Raw genomic sequence first — 16,908 nt, 5'->3', positions numbered from 1 at the left:
TGATGCAGTGACCATAAATTTCTTAACACTGTAAGCTTAAATTTAATCGAAACCTAATCTCAGCAAGTTCTGTAAAAATAGCCTCAGAGGAGATAAAGCACAAGTCACAAAATGTTAATCTAGAAGAATGGTTTATGGGTATATCACTGTACAATTCTTTCAAGTTTTCTGAGGTTTAAATTTTTTTCAAAAAATAAAAGGGATATCCGCAAAGCAGATACATAACACCATTACATACGCCATGAAAAGAGTGGGTTATTTTCCACCAAAATCCTTGCAGCTCATGACATTAAACTTTCACCAGAAACCTTAAGAGTCACTAGCACACAAAAACCAACCAACAGAGTATTATTAATACTCTATTTTTTTTCAGAAGCATTGTTCCTGGTTTCATTTATATGGTTTTGTTTTTTATTTGTTTTGTTTTTTTGCTTTTAGAAGAATACTTCCTCCGTTTTCAACAGGCATTAAGTTGGACAGGTATTACTGGTAAAGCAGCAAAAAAGCAAAGGTTCTGGCTCAGCCTCTTACCAGCCATGTGACCTTGGACAATTCTCTTACCGTCTCTGCATCTCCATTTACCCACTTATAAAATGAGGCAGTTACACTAGACGCATTCTAAAGTATCTTCCAACTCCATCATTCCTTTCAGATAGAGCTCTGGGCTTGTGAGAATGAAAAAATTAGCCCTTAAAAAAAAAAAAAAAAGGCCAAAACCTACTTTTCTAATGTTACTGAAACAAACAGGACACAGGACACAAAACTGTAAATATACACAACGAATAATCATGACCCCAACCCTAATAATATTTCACACACACACACACAGTAGGTAAAAAAAAAAAAAAAAAAAAAAAAAAAAAAACAGCATCCTACATCAAAATTCTATCAGTGGCTATCTCTGATTTGCAGGTTACAAACAGCTTTTCCATATTTTCTGAGTTTCCTACAATAAACATATTATTACTTTGATAATAGGGCGGGAGGAGGGAGTTAAAGGGTAAATAAAAACCCTTCCCTGTGGCTAAGGGAAATTTTACCTTCGGAAAGCATTCTAGAATTCAAATGAATTTTTCAAAAACAGTTGAGTGTCAATTAGAAAAAAAAAATCTCTGGTACAGTCAGTTACTTGATACCTGTCAACAATTATACAAAGTCTGCTGGTTATCCGTCCTAAGTCAGTAAGCGTTAAGGAGGTGCTATATCTTTTCACACATACTGAATCTGGTAATAATAACGATAGCCAACACTTACATAGTGCCAAGCACAGTTCTGAGACTTTACATTTATACTGATGCATTGAATCCTCACAGCAACCCTATGAAATAGAAATACCATTATTTATTATCACCATGTTATGACAACCCTGAGGCCCAAGGAGGTTAAATAATTTGTTCACAATTAATAGGGGGCAAAGTCAAGATTTGAATCCAGGCAGTCTGTCATCAGAGTACAGGCTCTTAACTATTAAGCCATTCTGTCCCTTTGTACTTAAAAAGTCTTACTCAGGTCACTCTTTAACTGATTTTGCTCTCAAAGTTTGTCTAAAGTACTTTTAACCTGAAGAGAAATTAATATTTAAGTACTGGGATAAAAAGACAGGCCAACCTTTTAACTTGCTAGCTTAAAATGATTACTTCAAAGGTACAGGAAGTATAATTTAATCTCCATACATATCACCAGGTAAACGATATTAAAACATCTGTGGAATTAAATAGCATTAATTACTAAGTTAAAATTAGAATGTTTTAATAAAGATTCTTTATTGATTGGTATTATCTGTCCTCATGAATCTTCTTTGAAAAGAGCCCCTAAAACCAACTGTTGTATCTTTTTAAAATTTCTATTTTAATGAAATTTTAAACAATTTTGTAATTAGCTAGTTTGGTTTTTAAAAGAATGCATCAATATTTATTTTGAACATTGGCTTGAGTACACACCCAGTTATCTTCACAATAACCTCAAATACTATATAACATGCAGAACCTAGGAAAAAGAGCACAAAGCAAGCTGCCAATTAAACACGGTTGAAGGTTCTCACCTAATTCTTAGGCAATTCAAACCCAAACCAAGAACATGTGTGTCCCTTTTCCACCCAGTACCATTACCTTTCAATGTTTATGGTTTCTGGATTACTCTAAATAAAGCTCAAATGTCTCCACATCTGTATTACTAAATTTCTAGCCCTGTCAAAGTATATATAGAAATCAATAGTTTCCTATTTTAAAAAACTAAAAAGATAAGGAAGTGGAGAAGTGAGAAAAAAAAACTTCGCATTAGTATGCCTGTTAACTTATATGTGCAACGAGACGGTCACCTAATAATTGCACCCTTTGGGTACTTCTGTACTGGTAAGATAATAACGTGAAATAAAGTCCCCTGGTTTACTTCAATTTACTTACACAATTTGCAAATCTGTAGCCCTCTGCCATGGTACATTAAGAAAATTAGCATGTAAGAAAAATCACCTGCTTATGTAAATTGGAGGATGGTTTTTATCCAGGCAGACAGAAGAAGAAGAAAAAAGCTGCAATCTGGGTCAAATGACTAATTTTATCTATTTGTTCAAATGTCTCTCTTCACCTTTTCTCTGTAGCTCAAAGCAAGAATTTTAGGTCAAGGAACAGATAAACAAAACGTTTCTGTGTTGTCCATTCCCCCTGTTTGCTGCCTGGCATTACTGAGCTCTATATTACTTAAACTGAAAACAAGACTGAGAACTTTATCTAGATAACAAAACCACAACACTGAGAGAGGAAAGAAAAGAAATCAATGGAGGATATCTGATCTAACTGGGAAGGAAAGCAAACATGGCAAGGATCAGGTACCAATTTTACCTTCTGCTACTTTAGGCAAACAGAGCTTCACAAAAGAAAAGGAAAATACTCCATATAATTCAGGGCAGGCAAGACAACTTCTCCACAAAGAACATTATTCCAGTTTGCTCTATAAACATACACAGTCAAGTTTTTCTGAGTCTGACAAAAGTCAGATGAATGCTTTCTTGGTCACTTAATGACTACCTTCCCAGCATTTGTTGCTGGAATTCATCCCTCCCGCTAATAACTGACTCCATCTGCAGGTCCAGGGATGGACCTGATCGCTCCAAAAGTAACCTTATCTCCACTGACAATGACTGGTTCAGAAGTGAGCAGACAACCCAACAAAGGCCAAAGAGACACTAGAACATGGCTACTAAACACTTGAAATTTGGCTAGTCCAAACTGAAAAGTGTGGTAAGCAGTAAGATACAGACTGGATCTTGCACATTTTGTATGAAAAGAAAGAATGTAAATGATCTAATTAATGACTTTTATAGTAATAATGTGTTGAAATGATAATTTTTGGAATACACTGAATTAAATAAAATACATTACTAAAATTAATTTCACCTGTTTCTTTGTACTTTTTAATGTGGCCACTAGAAAATTTAAAATCACATGTGGCTTGCGTTATACAGTTGAACCTTGAACAACATGAAGGTTAGGGATACTGACTCCCCTGACCCCCAGTGCAGTCAAAAATTCATGTGTAACCTTTGACTCTCCCTCAACTTAACTACTGATAGCCTATGGCTGACTAAAAGGAAGCCTTACTGATAACATTAACAATAGATTAACACATATTTTGTATGCTGTGTGTATTATACACTATATCCTTACAACAAAGGAAGCTAGAGAAAAGAAAATGTTAAGAAAATCATAAAAGAGAAAATATATTTATAGTGCTGTCTACAAAATGAATCATCTGTCAGTACTTATATCAATATTGTCTTATAAGACATGAAACACTAGATATTATAGGTATCACTAACACTACACATAAAAAATGAAAAGATAAAGTGAAAAAGAAATATTTATTTAAGGGTATAACTATTCATGCACTGAAAACAAGCAGCAATATGGTAGCTTTAAGGCAGCCTAGTTTAATGAATGTTGAGTATTAAAAACACATTTTTTTTTTAAAACCTCTTACCTGTGATGATAAGCTGATACAGAATTTCCCCAATTATGATAAATCTGGCACAGAATTTCCCCAGTAAATGGGGGGGGGGGGTAGCAATAATGTATGGTAATGTAATTGCTTGAAAGCAAAGTTATAAAACAGTAAGAAAACTAACACTTTTATATTTTATATTATTAATAATTTCTTATACCTATGTAAAGGTAGACTAGTAGCTACATATTTTATGCATTCATGACATACCTTTTACTTAATGTTGTCCATATCTCTAGTCCACAGGGTTTGTAAGTTTTTTTCAGTCACAAATCTCCAAAAAAATTTCCAATAAATTTACTTTTTAAAATCTGCATATTAAGTATGCAGCTCAATCCCATGTTGTTCACGGGTCAAATGGACAGCTACTGGACAGCGTTTCGGGGCTTGCTGAGGACTTCTATGAAAGAGTTTCCTTCCTGCCTTGGAAGAGCTTCAGGAAGTCACCCTCTATCTCTGGGCACTGTACACCCTTAATCTTCTATAGCCTTAAAGGTTTGACACAGCTCTTTTTCTGGGAGGTCCATCTCCAAACCAGTAAATTCTCTACGTAAATTTAGAATTTCAAAGATTCTCAAAAACAAAACATTTTAAATCAACTTTCTAGTTAATGTAAGCATTGGTAGGCAAATCGGCTTGATTACTTACAAAAAAAAAAAGACAATACTTAATATTAGACCTTATTTGAAAATTTAAAAAGCACTGCAAATATTTAAAAAAACAAGCAAATAAGTCTAGAACACTAAAAAAGGTCAAGTACTATCAGCGTGTAATACCAAATCTATATTGAGGGAAAAAGTGTTCATTTGCAAATAGGCTCTTCACAACTGCACCCACAACATGTATAATCACTACCAAGAAGTCAGTACCAGGAGAAAATAAGTCTCTTGGACAAACTGCATGTTTAAAATCTGATCCCAAATTTGAAAACTCTATGAAATGCTGCACATTGGAAAAGGGTTACATTTGTCTCATTCTACCTTTAAACAATTTTAGAAACTATTCAACATCTGTAGTAGACACTAGTTGTAGAAAGGTGTAGACACTAGCAGAATCTACTTGCCCAAAATGACAGAATGCTTTACTAATGTTAATACAACTTTATAATATAAACATAGGAAGCACAGGATCTTGTAAATGAGAAAACCAAGACTCAGAAGAGTCAAATAACTTTATCAAGGTCATTGAGTTGTTAGCAGTAAGGCAGGGACCAGAACCTTATCTCCTAACAAGTCTAGTTAGTACCTTATTACCCTGTCATTAAAAACAAGAATTCTTCCCAAGGAAATGGCACTTGAATACGATAAACATCAAGTTTTCTGGTTTATTAAACTAGAAATAATAGCCTGGGATTTGGGAGAATTTTATTAATAATAAAACAAAGTGCTGCTAATACTGAAGACAGTCTTTAGAGCCATTTTTTCCCTTTTTCTCAAAGGGGGGAAAATTCATACAATCATTCTCATGTGCCATCAACGATCTACTTGCTAAATCCAATGACCTTTTCTCCACCCTTATTTTAACTTTATCTGCACCAAAGGTCACTCTCATCTTCCTAACAATCATCTGCCTTATGTAGATTGTCAATCACTATGAACACATTTTCCTATCTGACTGCCCTTTAGTTACAGCTCCAATAATTTCTCCCACCTACAACTAAGAATACTCCCTAAGGCCCAGACCTCAGCTACCTCTACTCTTCCATTCATATACCTTTAAAAAAGGTGGGGGGGGGAATCAATCTGAACAAGTCCATCTCTTACTTAAAAACTTTTAATGGTTGCATTCCCAGTGTTTCACCCTTTTTCATTACTGTCCATCCCCTCAGGAGTGTTTTTACACACTTCTGTCCTAGCCACCCCACTGTGAAATTTTAATACCATAGACATGCTATATATCTGTTTATGCACTGTCTGTATATATGTGCTGTATTCATAAAAAGAGTAAAACTTTTTTTCCCTCTCTCTCAAGTACCAACAGTGTCTCAACTCTTCAGCAGGACACTCCAACCTCTACAGGACCTAGCTTAAATCTGCACTCCTCCCTTATCTCTAATCACCGCCTGCACTGCACTTTATAGTAAGTAACTCCAGCCCTGTAAGTCTCCTTAATATGGGCCCATCCACCCATAATGCATCTGCCCTTTAGTTGATTCTCTCATTCTTAAAACTCAGTTGAGGTACTACCTCTTCTGGGACGAATCCATATGTTCCACAGAAATCCCTCTGTATTCCCAGGGAGCATCTCCACTGCGCATGTATGGCAGTGAATTGTAACTGTGCATTTATAATTCTCTCTCCCCTACTAGATCATAATCTTTTAATCCTTATCATCCAGCACAGTGCCTGGCAAACAGGCAACACACAGTAAATGAGTATTATAAAAGTGAAAAGAATATGTACATATGTTTTTTATTTGACTGTTTCAAATTTAGTTTCAACTCTCCAGCAAGACTCCCTAAGAGCAGGGAGGTATCACTTGTCATACTTTTTTTAAACTGTAAGCTCCTTCAAGGCAATATCTTGATTTAAACATCTTTATATCCCTGTACCAACCACAGTACAGATAACAGCAGAAACCTGAAAGAGGTTTGCTCCATTACTCACAGAACTAAATATCCTCACTAGTGCCTACAACCTGCTGGTCTGTAGCAGGTTGACAATAAAAACACACTGACTAGTGAGTTCCAACAACGTCAAAACCTTCTGCTGTCTGATAGCAGATATGATTCAATTAGCCAAACTAATTCAAAACACAGATGTGAAAATGGGTTTAGGTAAAAAGCACCAATCATGACCAAAAGCATGATCAAAAGTACACACTCCCTCTCCTTACACCACTACAATTAACTATTAATGCTGAACTCAGTATAGTTTCCATATAAGTCATCTTTCCTCATGTCTCTTAGCCAGGTACCTTAGAACTACCAACTAGGTCCATGATGAGGTGTCACGTGCTTATTGACAGCTCTACAACCGTTGCCTCAGGCGCTCTCGGTGTTACTCCCAAGCAACGAAAGGATCAAACGGACAACTATTTTAGTTACGAAATCATTGTAGATCTGCACTGGATGACCCAATCAACAAATAACTCACCAGAGTATTCTGGAAGCACAGGGAATCATAAATAAAACCCAAATATAACCTTATAATGAAAAGAGCTTCTACCCAGTGGTTGGTTGGGTGACAAATGGAAGTTTCTTTGGCCTTGACAATTTCCATCAGAGAAATCCAATCAGCATATTAAGGAAATATACAGTATATACATTTGATTCTTGAACTGTTAAGACACCAATAAATCTAATACAAACCACCAAGAACAGACAATTCTACACACAAATCAGTGAAACACTTAATGCTCCAAGTTATGAAGATTAGATATTCCAGTACTCCATTAAAGATGGCCTTTTATATCAAGAAACAACAATGCTATGGTTGCCTATGCTTTGAGGGTTAAATCCCAGAACTTCGACTGAAATAATAATCAGTTAATGTATTTTATAAATATTCTTCTAGTCTAGCATATGAAAGGGAACTGTATCTGCTCCTATTTCTCTTTCGGGCCAGGCACCAGGTACTGATAGCTGAAAAAGGTGCATATAATTCTGAGGGATATTTTTGTTTTAGCCTGTGTGAATAGGCAATTATTTCTGAAATGTATTTTTTTAGTAAAAAAAAAAAAAAAACAACTTTTTTTTCTAAGCTGATATTCGATAGCATAGTATGAAATTTCTCCCCAAGAATAAAACAAGTTTCTTTTGTTAAACTTTTAGTTTTTGAATAAAATTGCATTATCTTGTCTAAGAGCCTAAGTACAAAGTGACTTCCAATGTTACAGGCTATGGAGTTTCTATCCCCAAGAAACCAGTTCCATATCATTGGACTGTATTACTTTTATTCTTTCTTTGTCTCCTTTACTTTCATGAACCTGCAGTTTCTAAAAGTAAGTTCGTTTGTAGTTAAAACTAACAATATAGATTTCCACATTTCTAGTTTCACACGGATGCTTTGTTATGTCTAGAAGAGCAACCGTTTCCTTTTTATGGTGCAGGCTCTGCTTCTTCAAAGCTCTTTTCACAAAGCAGACCCCCCAAAGAATCCAGCTGTGGCTGTTAATCTTGGCTGATAGAGAAACTCCTCAGTACTAGATTCTTAACCTGTAAAACAGTCAATAACAAAATACACTTTGGTATACTACTCTTTCTGATGCAACTAACTCCAACATTCCCCCAAGATTATCCCAAAAGCATTCCTCACTTTTCCAAATTATAGTTTGCTATTTGAGGATTAAGAGGGTCAGAAAAAATATCAGAGAAAAAAAACAAAATGATGCCTCTAATGTTCACAAGATGAGCCAGCTAGACAATCTCTGCCATGCAAAAGGATTTACACTGAATAACTTTTCATTAAATCACACCTATTTCCCTCACCTCACTGGGATCGTCTTTAGAAACTCACACCTTTTCATCCAAACACAAGTAAAATTAATTTCTACTAAATCTTAACTTTGACAGTAAGGATGTCCTTCATTTGTGACATTCTGAGAAGAAAAAAATAATTTCCTTCCAGGTATGTAAATCCATAATGTCTTCTAAAACAGTGCAGATGATCTTGCTAGAACACCTACCAAGCCCACACAAACATGTATATTATGTTATTATTGTTTAGGGTTTTTTTAATCTTTTTTTTTTTTTTTTCCTTAGGACTGCACCTGTGGCATATGGAAGTTCCCAGGCTAGAGGCTGAATTGGACCTGCAGCTACCAGCCTAAGCCACAGCCACAGCCAAGCCAGATCCACGATGTGTCTGCGACAAACCCGCCTGCTCACGCCAACACTGGATTCTTTAACGCACTGAGCGGGGCCACGGATGGAACCTGCATCCTCATGGACACTGTTAGGTTCTTAACCAGCTGAGCCACAAAAGCAACTGCAAACAAGGTATTTTTTTTAAAGTGGATCTTTATTAGCCAAACACCTACAAATTGCAAAAAAGGAAGACTTTCCCAGAGTTCCCTCATGGATATTAGTCAGGTCCGTTACTGCCGAGCCATAATGGGAACTCCCTATTATGTATTTTTTATGCATTTGTTATTAATTAACTGAGAGAACAGGACAGACAATTTTACCCTAACTCTAAATTTAGCCCTCCTTACCTCCCTGGCATATAGCACAACTAAGGGAATACTCTATGGTATTTAAAGTCTTGCCTCCAAAAAAAGTTTGCCTGTTGGTTTCACCGATAAATATGACCATATGTGAAGTCACTTCTATGCATATTTACAGAAGTATGATTTTCCTGCCAACAATAACTACAATTAAAAAAAAAAACAGCTAACATTTATTGAGTGCTTCCTGTGTGCTAGACAGTATACTCTGGTTTGCAAGAATTACCTTATTTAATCCTCACACCAATCCTATGAGACAGGTGCTATTATTATCCTTGTTTTACAGATGAGGAACAGAGAAGTTAAATGATATATTGATATCACACAGCTATAACTATCATTACAGTGATGCTTAAGTTCTGAAGTAATTTAGTCAAAGTAACTTGCTGAAAGTATTAGAATAATAAAATTCAAAGTCCTCAAATTTTACTTGGGGTAAAAGGCAACAGAATGAATGAATCCTTTTCAGTTAATCAGATAAGTAAAAAAAAACAAAAACACCAATTTTATAAAGTAGAAGCTTTTTCCAGACACTTTTGTCAAGGTGGCAAATGTACCATTACTTCAATCTGCTATTTTAGGTTGCCAGTGTCAAAACTGCCTGGGTTTAGCAGTCCTCAAACCTCCCTCATGTGGTCAACTTCCTTCAACTCAAAAGTATACACTTCATGAGCCCCCTGAGGCCTTAGTTATAATCTGGCCCAAAGTTGTCACACTTTTAAGAACAGCATAACTTTCCTCCTCTGTAAACTACAGACAAACAGGTATTCATACTAGCCTCGCCAAACAAACTACTGAGGTTTCTGTTTGAGTTCTTTTGTGTTTTGCTTTTGCATTATGAAAATGTCCATATGGGCATTTGGAAGCCTTAACATCTGATAAAGAAGGTCAAATTATATATGATGCCTTGATAACTCATGAACAATATTCTATTATAGGCAATGAATGTATCTCAGGCTACCCCATGATCATATTACCAGGTAAACCGGGACCCTACTTTGAGACAAAACACAGCAGACACTTGCTAATGAAACCTTAATTGAACTGTCAAAGCACCACCTCTACCAGCAAGCTAACAGGTATTTCACTACTTTTACACAACTGTCCAATACTGATAAGTTATTCCGATAGTTAAATTCAACAGAAAGATAAATCAAGCCTGGTAGACTAAATTGTTCAGTGATAAATGTGAATGGTAAAATGCCACACCACTTCAACAAATACCTCTCCTTGTCTACATGGAGGAAAAACAGTATCTCCCAAAATTATATGCAATATTTTTAGCCATCGGTTACTACCATTGGGTATATGTCCAGAAAAAAGAAATGAGAGCAGATATAGTTGAACAGAAATAGTTTCCTTTCATATGCCAGAAGAAAATATTTGCAAAATTCATTAAACATACTTGAGTCTAAGTTAATCTTATAATGCCCAACTAGTTACATGGTGCTTTGAATTAAATGATGTATCATTGGGAGAATATTTTTATGTTCCATTTTAATCACTTTGGAAAATAGTTGTCTCAGACGCATTAGATGCCTTCTAAATTAAAAAGAAAAATTCTCAGTTAAAAAGTAAAAAACCTCACTAAAATCTTTAGCTTGGGTTTCAGAATACTAGTGCAATTCACTCGGGTTTGTTGTTCAAATCTCTAGTTTTAACAATCTTACTCAGGTCATATAGCAGTTAAGTTCCAAATATAAAAAGCAATTCAGACAGCAAGTCATCAATATGTAAATATAAAAATAGAAAAGTATTTGCATACTAAAACACACCTGGAACTCTTCCCTTTTTTTCAAATTCTATTTCACCTGTAAGAGCTCATGAACACATTCAGTCAGGCTAAGTAGAAAAACTTGGTTAAAGAACAAAGGCAGCCCTGACCAGGAGATCAAGTAATCAGCCAGCAAAGATGCCACATCACTGTGCTAGGTGCTGGGGAGAAAAAGAAGTACTCTAGCAGACCCAGTCATTACCCTCAAGGGGCTTACAAATGTAATCAATGAGACAAGACAAATACAAAACAAGTGTGGAAGATGGCCCACAGATGGAGGTACTTTAAGTACATGGAAAGAATTCCATAGGTGGTAGAAGGTATCAATCAATAAAGAATCTAGAATGGATTCAAAACACACACAGATTTTCACAAATTGGTAATTCAGCATACCCACTACCAGAATGTTTGCTGTGGGATGTTTCGGCACTCCCCTTTAAAAAAAGAAAAAATCCTTTAGCGCCAACTTGAACTTAAAACTTAAAAAGTCACATCACCATTTCATAGAAATGTAGGTGAATGACACCTTTAGAACACAACAGAGTTAAGAATGCTGCAACCCATTTCCCTATCTCTGGTTCTGTAGACTATATGCAAACCACTAAAATGAAAGAGAGCATCCAGGTCTAAGAAAATCCAAACAAATTCTCAGTAAATCAATGACAAAATTTAAGCAAGGAACAATCTTTTTCTTGCCCCCCCCCCCCACACACACACCAACCACCACCCAGCTTTGAAATTCTCAAGGGTTAGGCAAGGCAACAGCAGTTCACAGTACAGTCCCTGAGGCTAGGATATGGAAGGGAAGAGAGGAAGGCAAGAACAGGCAGGTCCCTGAACAGAGACTTGAAGAGGCACCATTACCGCTACACTCTTTCCCACCAGGAATCCCACACACCTTGGGGATGGGGGCACAGCAGCAGATACCTCCCTGGAGAGCTTGCTGGGAAAACACGGGACTCTACCAGTTGAAAAAAAAGATGGATCAGATCACTTACGAGCCTACTTTATAAAAATCTGAAATATAAAGATGGCCAGATACAATACAAAAATGAAACTCATATCAATTACAGCCTGAAAATCAATGATGAAAGGAGACATTTACCAGGCTAGTTCCAAAGAGTTCATTTTCCTGTGCTGATGGAGGCTTCTTCTAGACATTAACAAGAATCTTTTTTTTTTTTTTTAATTGAGGTATAGTTGAAGGAATCTATTTTTGAAGCACTGAAAACATTATCTATCCACACCAGAATACTTTCATCCTTGGGTGGGGGGGGGATCCCTTTCACTCTAGTTATGAAAGGAACAGGAATTGTAGACAATGATAAATACCTTTTATTATCAACTACTAACCTTTCTAAGAAGGACGAATAGATGAAATGTTGCATTTAAGAAGCCCTTGGACTTTTAAAAATATCCTAGAACTAGCAAAAGTAGAGCAGTTTCATGTTTAAAAAGTGTACTTCCTACTACAGCAACCACCCAAGGGATAACAGTAACTTACAAGCCACTAAATGACACTAAAACATTACACTGAATGTGGGCCACTGCATAGTTACAGTCTACTGACCTCGATCGTGGTACGCATGTGTGATGCTATATTTAATGCATTCTTATCAAAAGGCTAAAGCTACATACTTCCCAACTGTAGCTTTATGGTTTAAAATAAACCACTCATGTAACCTGATCTTCCTTCTGACCATCAAGATCACAAATTAAGGAATGAAAGACAGAAAGAATAGCAAAATGGTTATGCAAAGTATATCCCAATGACAAGGCTATCATAAGGAACTGAGTTTGGGTCGGTTGTGGTATTTGTTGCAATCGATTCAAACTGAGTCAAACATGAGAGATGGCCAAGCAAGATTTGTGTAGGCATAAGCATTCCATGCATTCATCTATTTATTGATCCTCCATTCCGTGGCTTGCTTAGGTTCTGCACAATAAGTTTGGTAGACAACAAACTTATGTGTGTTACTCAACAGAGGGTGCTCCACCAAAGTTGGCCACGACTCAAAGGCCTAAGCCTACACAGCCAATGCATTAGGCCTCTTTACCAGGTATGGAAGGGTGGCTTCCTACAGTTGAGCTGCAGAACAACCCAAGAAGCTTGTTCTACTTGGGTCAACACCGAGAAGAAAACCAGGTGAAAGGCCTTGCCCAACGACAACTGGGAGAAGAAACCCGAAGTTGCGGTTTTCTTGGGATACTCACCAGACGACACCAAAGGCTCCATATCCAATAGGTCTATCCGGCTCAATATCCAGCTGCTGTTGTGGATGATGCGAGTGCTGATGATGGTGCGCCTTAACTGTGGCAGCTGCGGCAGCCTGTACCTGAGCTGGGGCTGCTGCAGCTGGTCCAGGAGCCTGACCCGGTGCCGGTGATGGGAAATATGGCTGTTGTTGCCCAGGGTTTAACATGGCTGCAGCTGCGGCCGCTGCTGCGGCTGCCGCAGCTGCCGACGAGGTATGCTGCTGTACGGGGTGGACAGCAGCAGCCGACCCGGGATGAAGATGGTGCTGAGGGTGGTGGTGGTGGTGAAGGTGAGGAGGAGGGAGGTGTGGAAGGTGGTGGTGATGGTGGTGGTGGTGCCCTGCTGCTGCCGCAGATGTACCGCCATTGTAAGCCGCCATCATTTTTGCGTTGGCTCTTGCGCCACAAAGAGACATTCAAAAAAAAAATGCCCTTTGATTGGAAAGCAAACTGGGTCAAGCTGTCATTTGGCCATTTAAAAATGAAGAAAAGAACCCACTCACTCCACCTCCAAAAACATGGAGCGGAACTGGCTTTATGTCTTCATCAGTCAATCCAGACAAGTGAGCGGATCGTGGTGTTCAATTTGGGGGTGAGTGTGTGGAAGAGTGTGGGTTTCCCCCAAAAAAATAAAAGAAAAAGAAAAAAGAAAAAGAAAAGAAAAAGGGAAAAGGGACCCCTTCCCCCCAGGTTTCCTGCCACAAGTGGGTACTAAAACTCCATCCTTAACTCGGGGGAGGTTCCAACTTTGACTGTGGGAATAAAGGCCAAACCTCCCGACCCCCCCGAACTCCACACACGAAAAGGATCAGGTAACACACCACCCTTGGAATCCTGTAAGAGGCTTGACTCATCTACCCCTTCCATTCCCACATCCTTTTCTAAACACCTACCACCTCCTCAAAAATGCAACTGAAAAAAATTCCAACCACCCCAAAGTGAAAGGATGGGGGGAAATGTTCAGGGAAACCAGCTTTCCCCCCTCGAACTCTCAGGCCTTCCTACATCTCCCCCTACTCCTCGTCAGGCTGACCTGACTGGAGGTGGGGGGGGGGGGGACTACTAAACTTTCCCGAACAGAAAAAAGCCAGGGAAGGAGGCAGGAGGGACCGAGTGAGCAGAGGAGGCGACAGGGCAGGACTGAGAGGAGAAAGAGAACCGGGGCAAAGTGAAGGTAAGGAGGTGCGGGGAGGAATGAAAGAGAGGTGGGCAGCACTCGGACGCCCAGACAGAGGGAACCGCCCCGGGAGGAGGTTGGGGTCCTGGGGCCAAAGAATGGGAAGCCCCGGGAGGGCGGGCGGGGTGCAGTCGGAAGCGGGCTGACTCCTGCCCCCCGCCGCCGGCTGCTTCTGCTGAGGAGGGTTGGGGGGGAGAGCGGGTGGGTCCCCCCGCGCGACGGCCCCCGTAGGGCTCAAGGCTGCTCCGTCTCCCCCCCTCCCCCCCCACCCGGCTTCGGTCCCCGCGGCTGCTTTCTCCTTAGCCGCCACCGCCGCTTTCTCCTAAGCCGCCGCCTCCTCAGCCGCTGGTGCCGCCGCGGCCGGACTCACCTCCCCTAGCAAGCCGGATAGAGCGGAGCCAGCGGCGGACACGCGCAACCAGCCGCCGAGGCCCCGCCCCCGCCTCACACTGACCGGCTGCCCTAGCCAATCCACGCCCACCTATCCGCATCCGCCTCCAATCCTGGGCCGGGAGTTTCAGACAGGCGCACTGCTCGGCCAGTGGCGACAAGGTGTGGGTCTCCTGGGGAAATCCCGCCCCCGACCTGGGATGGGCAGATCGAAAGACCAATCAAAAGGAAGAGTTTAGCCTGACCGACAAGGCCAAAAGCGAATTAAACACCAAAGATCTCCGTGACATTTTCTTTCGCCTCTCTCCTCTTTTCTTTTTCTTCTTTTATTTTTTTGGCAGGAGCAGGAAGCTGCGTGCTAATCCCGCCTGCCAAAGCTGATGGAATTAAAGAACCAATCGTGAACCGCGGACCAAGAACAGAGCAACCAATCCTTGGCTTGGAGAGGAAGTGGGTTGAGACTGGGGCCAGATAGACACTTGATATGACAAATGAAAAAAAAAATTGCTCTCGGTCCCACCCTTCAGGTCTCCTATAGGTCAGGATTGTGGAGAATTCGCTGTCATATCAGCGACGACCTCCTCAGGGGGCGTGGCAAGATGAAAATGGGTGTGGTCTAAAGAAAGGGGCGGGACCTAGTCGAAGAAGGCGGAGTCCAAATCGTCTCTGGTCCATTGATAGCAGCCCTCTACTATCCCTTTTAAAGAAATCAGGTGTGGGGAAATAGGGGGAGCAAAAGGGGATGTCGAGCTTGTTAGGAAACTCAACCAAAGTACTCAACAAGACAGGCACAAAGAAATTCAGTAGACTGACAGTTTTAGCCAATAGCTGGTTCTCCATGTCTCATCCTCATAGCGGCAAAAGACATGTTATTTCTAGTTTTCAGGAATATACGCTCATTGAACTATAGGCTATTGATACAAATTAAAACAAAAATAATTACCCACAAAGACTAATTTCTCCCATATTTTCTAAGTCAATGAGTTCTAGCTATTGAAATCTTAACTAAAATAACATCTTTCACAAAATTTACTTACCTGAATTTACTTTCTTTAAAAATATGAAATAATATGCATATAGAATCTTACCCTTACTAAAACTGTGCACTCAGAACCCCGGGAGATGTCTTTGATTTTTTTTTTTTTTTTTTTTGGCTGCCCACTCCTCCCCTTCCTACTTTTTTTTTTTTTGTCTTTTTGCCATTTCTTGGGCCGCTCTTGTGGCATATGGAGGTTCCCAGGCTAGGGGTCTAATCGGAACCATAGCTGCCGGCCTACACCAGAGCCACAGCAACGCGGGATTGGAGCTGTGTCTGCAACCTACACCACAGCTCAAGGCAACACCAGATCCTTAACCCACTGAGCAAGGCCAGGGATTGAACCCACAACCTCATGGTTCCTAGTCGGATTCGTTAACCACTGAGCCATGATGGGAACTCCCTCTTTTCTTTTTTCTAAATGTCTACACCTGCAGTATGTGGAAGTTCCCAGGCTAGGGATCGAATGGGAGCTAAAGATGCTGGCCTATGCCACTGCCACAGCCACAGCAACATGGGATCTGAGCAGCGTGTGCAACCTACACCACAGCTCACAGCAACGCCAGATCCTTAACCCACTGACAGAGGCCAGGAATCAAACCAGCATCCTCAAGGATACTAGTCAGATTCGATTCTGCTGTGCCACAACAGGAACTCCTCCTTCCCTTCTAATCAGTCAAATCTTAAGGGCTTTTGAACACTTATAAACCCACACACACCCTTCTCTCCAGTCACCATGGTATTACCCAAATGTATGCCATTAGCATCTTTAATTAAGGTATCTCCCTGCCTACAGGCTAGCTCTCCTCTAATCCATCTACTGAAAGCACTGCAATCTGGTAAAAATACAAGTCTGACGATACTCTTACCCTTGACAAAAAGTCATTAGGTCTAAATAGCCCAGCTGGATCTGGTTCCCGCCTTCCTAATCTCTCACCTCTACCTTCTATACTTCAGGCATTCTGTGTTTCTTTCAGTTCCTCAAATGGTTTATTGCTTCCAAAACTTCACGGATATATTCGGCTCCAAACACTCGCTGCTCCACTCCTCTAACTTATGGTTCAGGTCTTCACCTACCTTTCTTTCTTTCCTTCTTTTCTTTCCTGGAAAGCT

General features: G+C 39.7%; 1 protein-coding gene across 2 annotated transcripts in view; it reads right to left on the bottom strand.

Annotated features, from left to right (window-relative positions):
• NLK (nemo like kinase) overlaps positions 1 to 14,794 on the bottom strand; it is a 147,110-nt gene extending 132,316 nt beyond the window's left edge. For both annotated transcript variants that reach the window (XR_007131608.1, XM_047756759.1), the window contains exon 1: positions 13,151 to 14,794. Coding sequence is in view for 1 of the 2 variants with exons in the window: in XM_047756759.1 (XP_047612715.1) it covers positions 13,151 to 13,608 (458 nt within the window). In the remaining variant the exon portion in view is untranslated. The remainder of the gene's footprint in view (positions 1 to 13,150) is intronic.
• Between the last annotated feature and the right edge of the window lie 2,114 nt (positions 14,795 to 16,908).

This window comes from Phacochoerus africanus, chromosome 14, assembly GCF_016906955.1.
Source record: "Phacochoerus africanus isolate WHEZ1 chromosome 14, ROS_Pafr_v1, whole genome shotgun sequence".
Lineage (NCBI taxonomy): Eukaryota > Metazoa > Chordata > Mammalia > Artiodactyla > Suidae > Phacochoerus > Phacochoerus africanus.
This window is presented reverse-complemented; position numbering and strand designations above follow the sequence as displayed.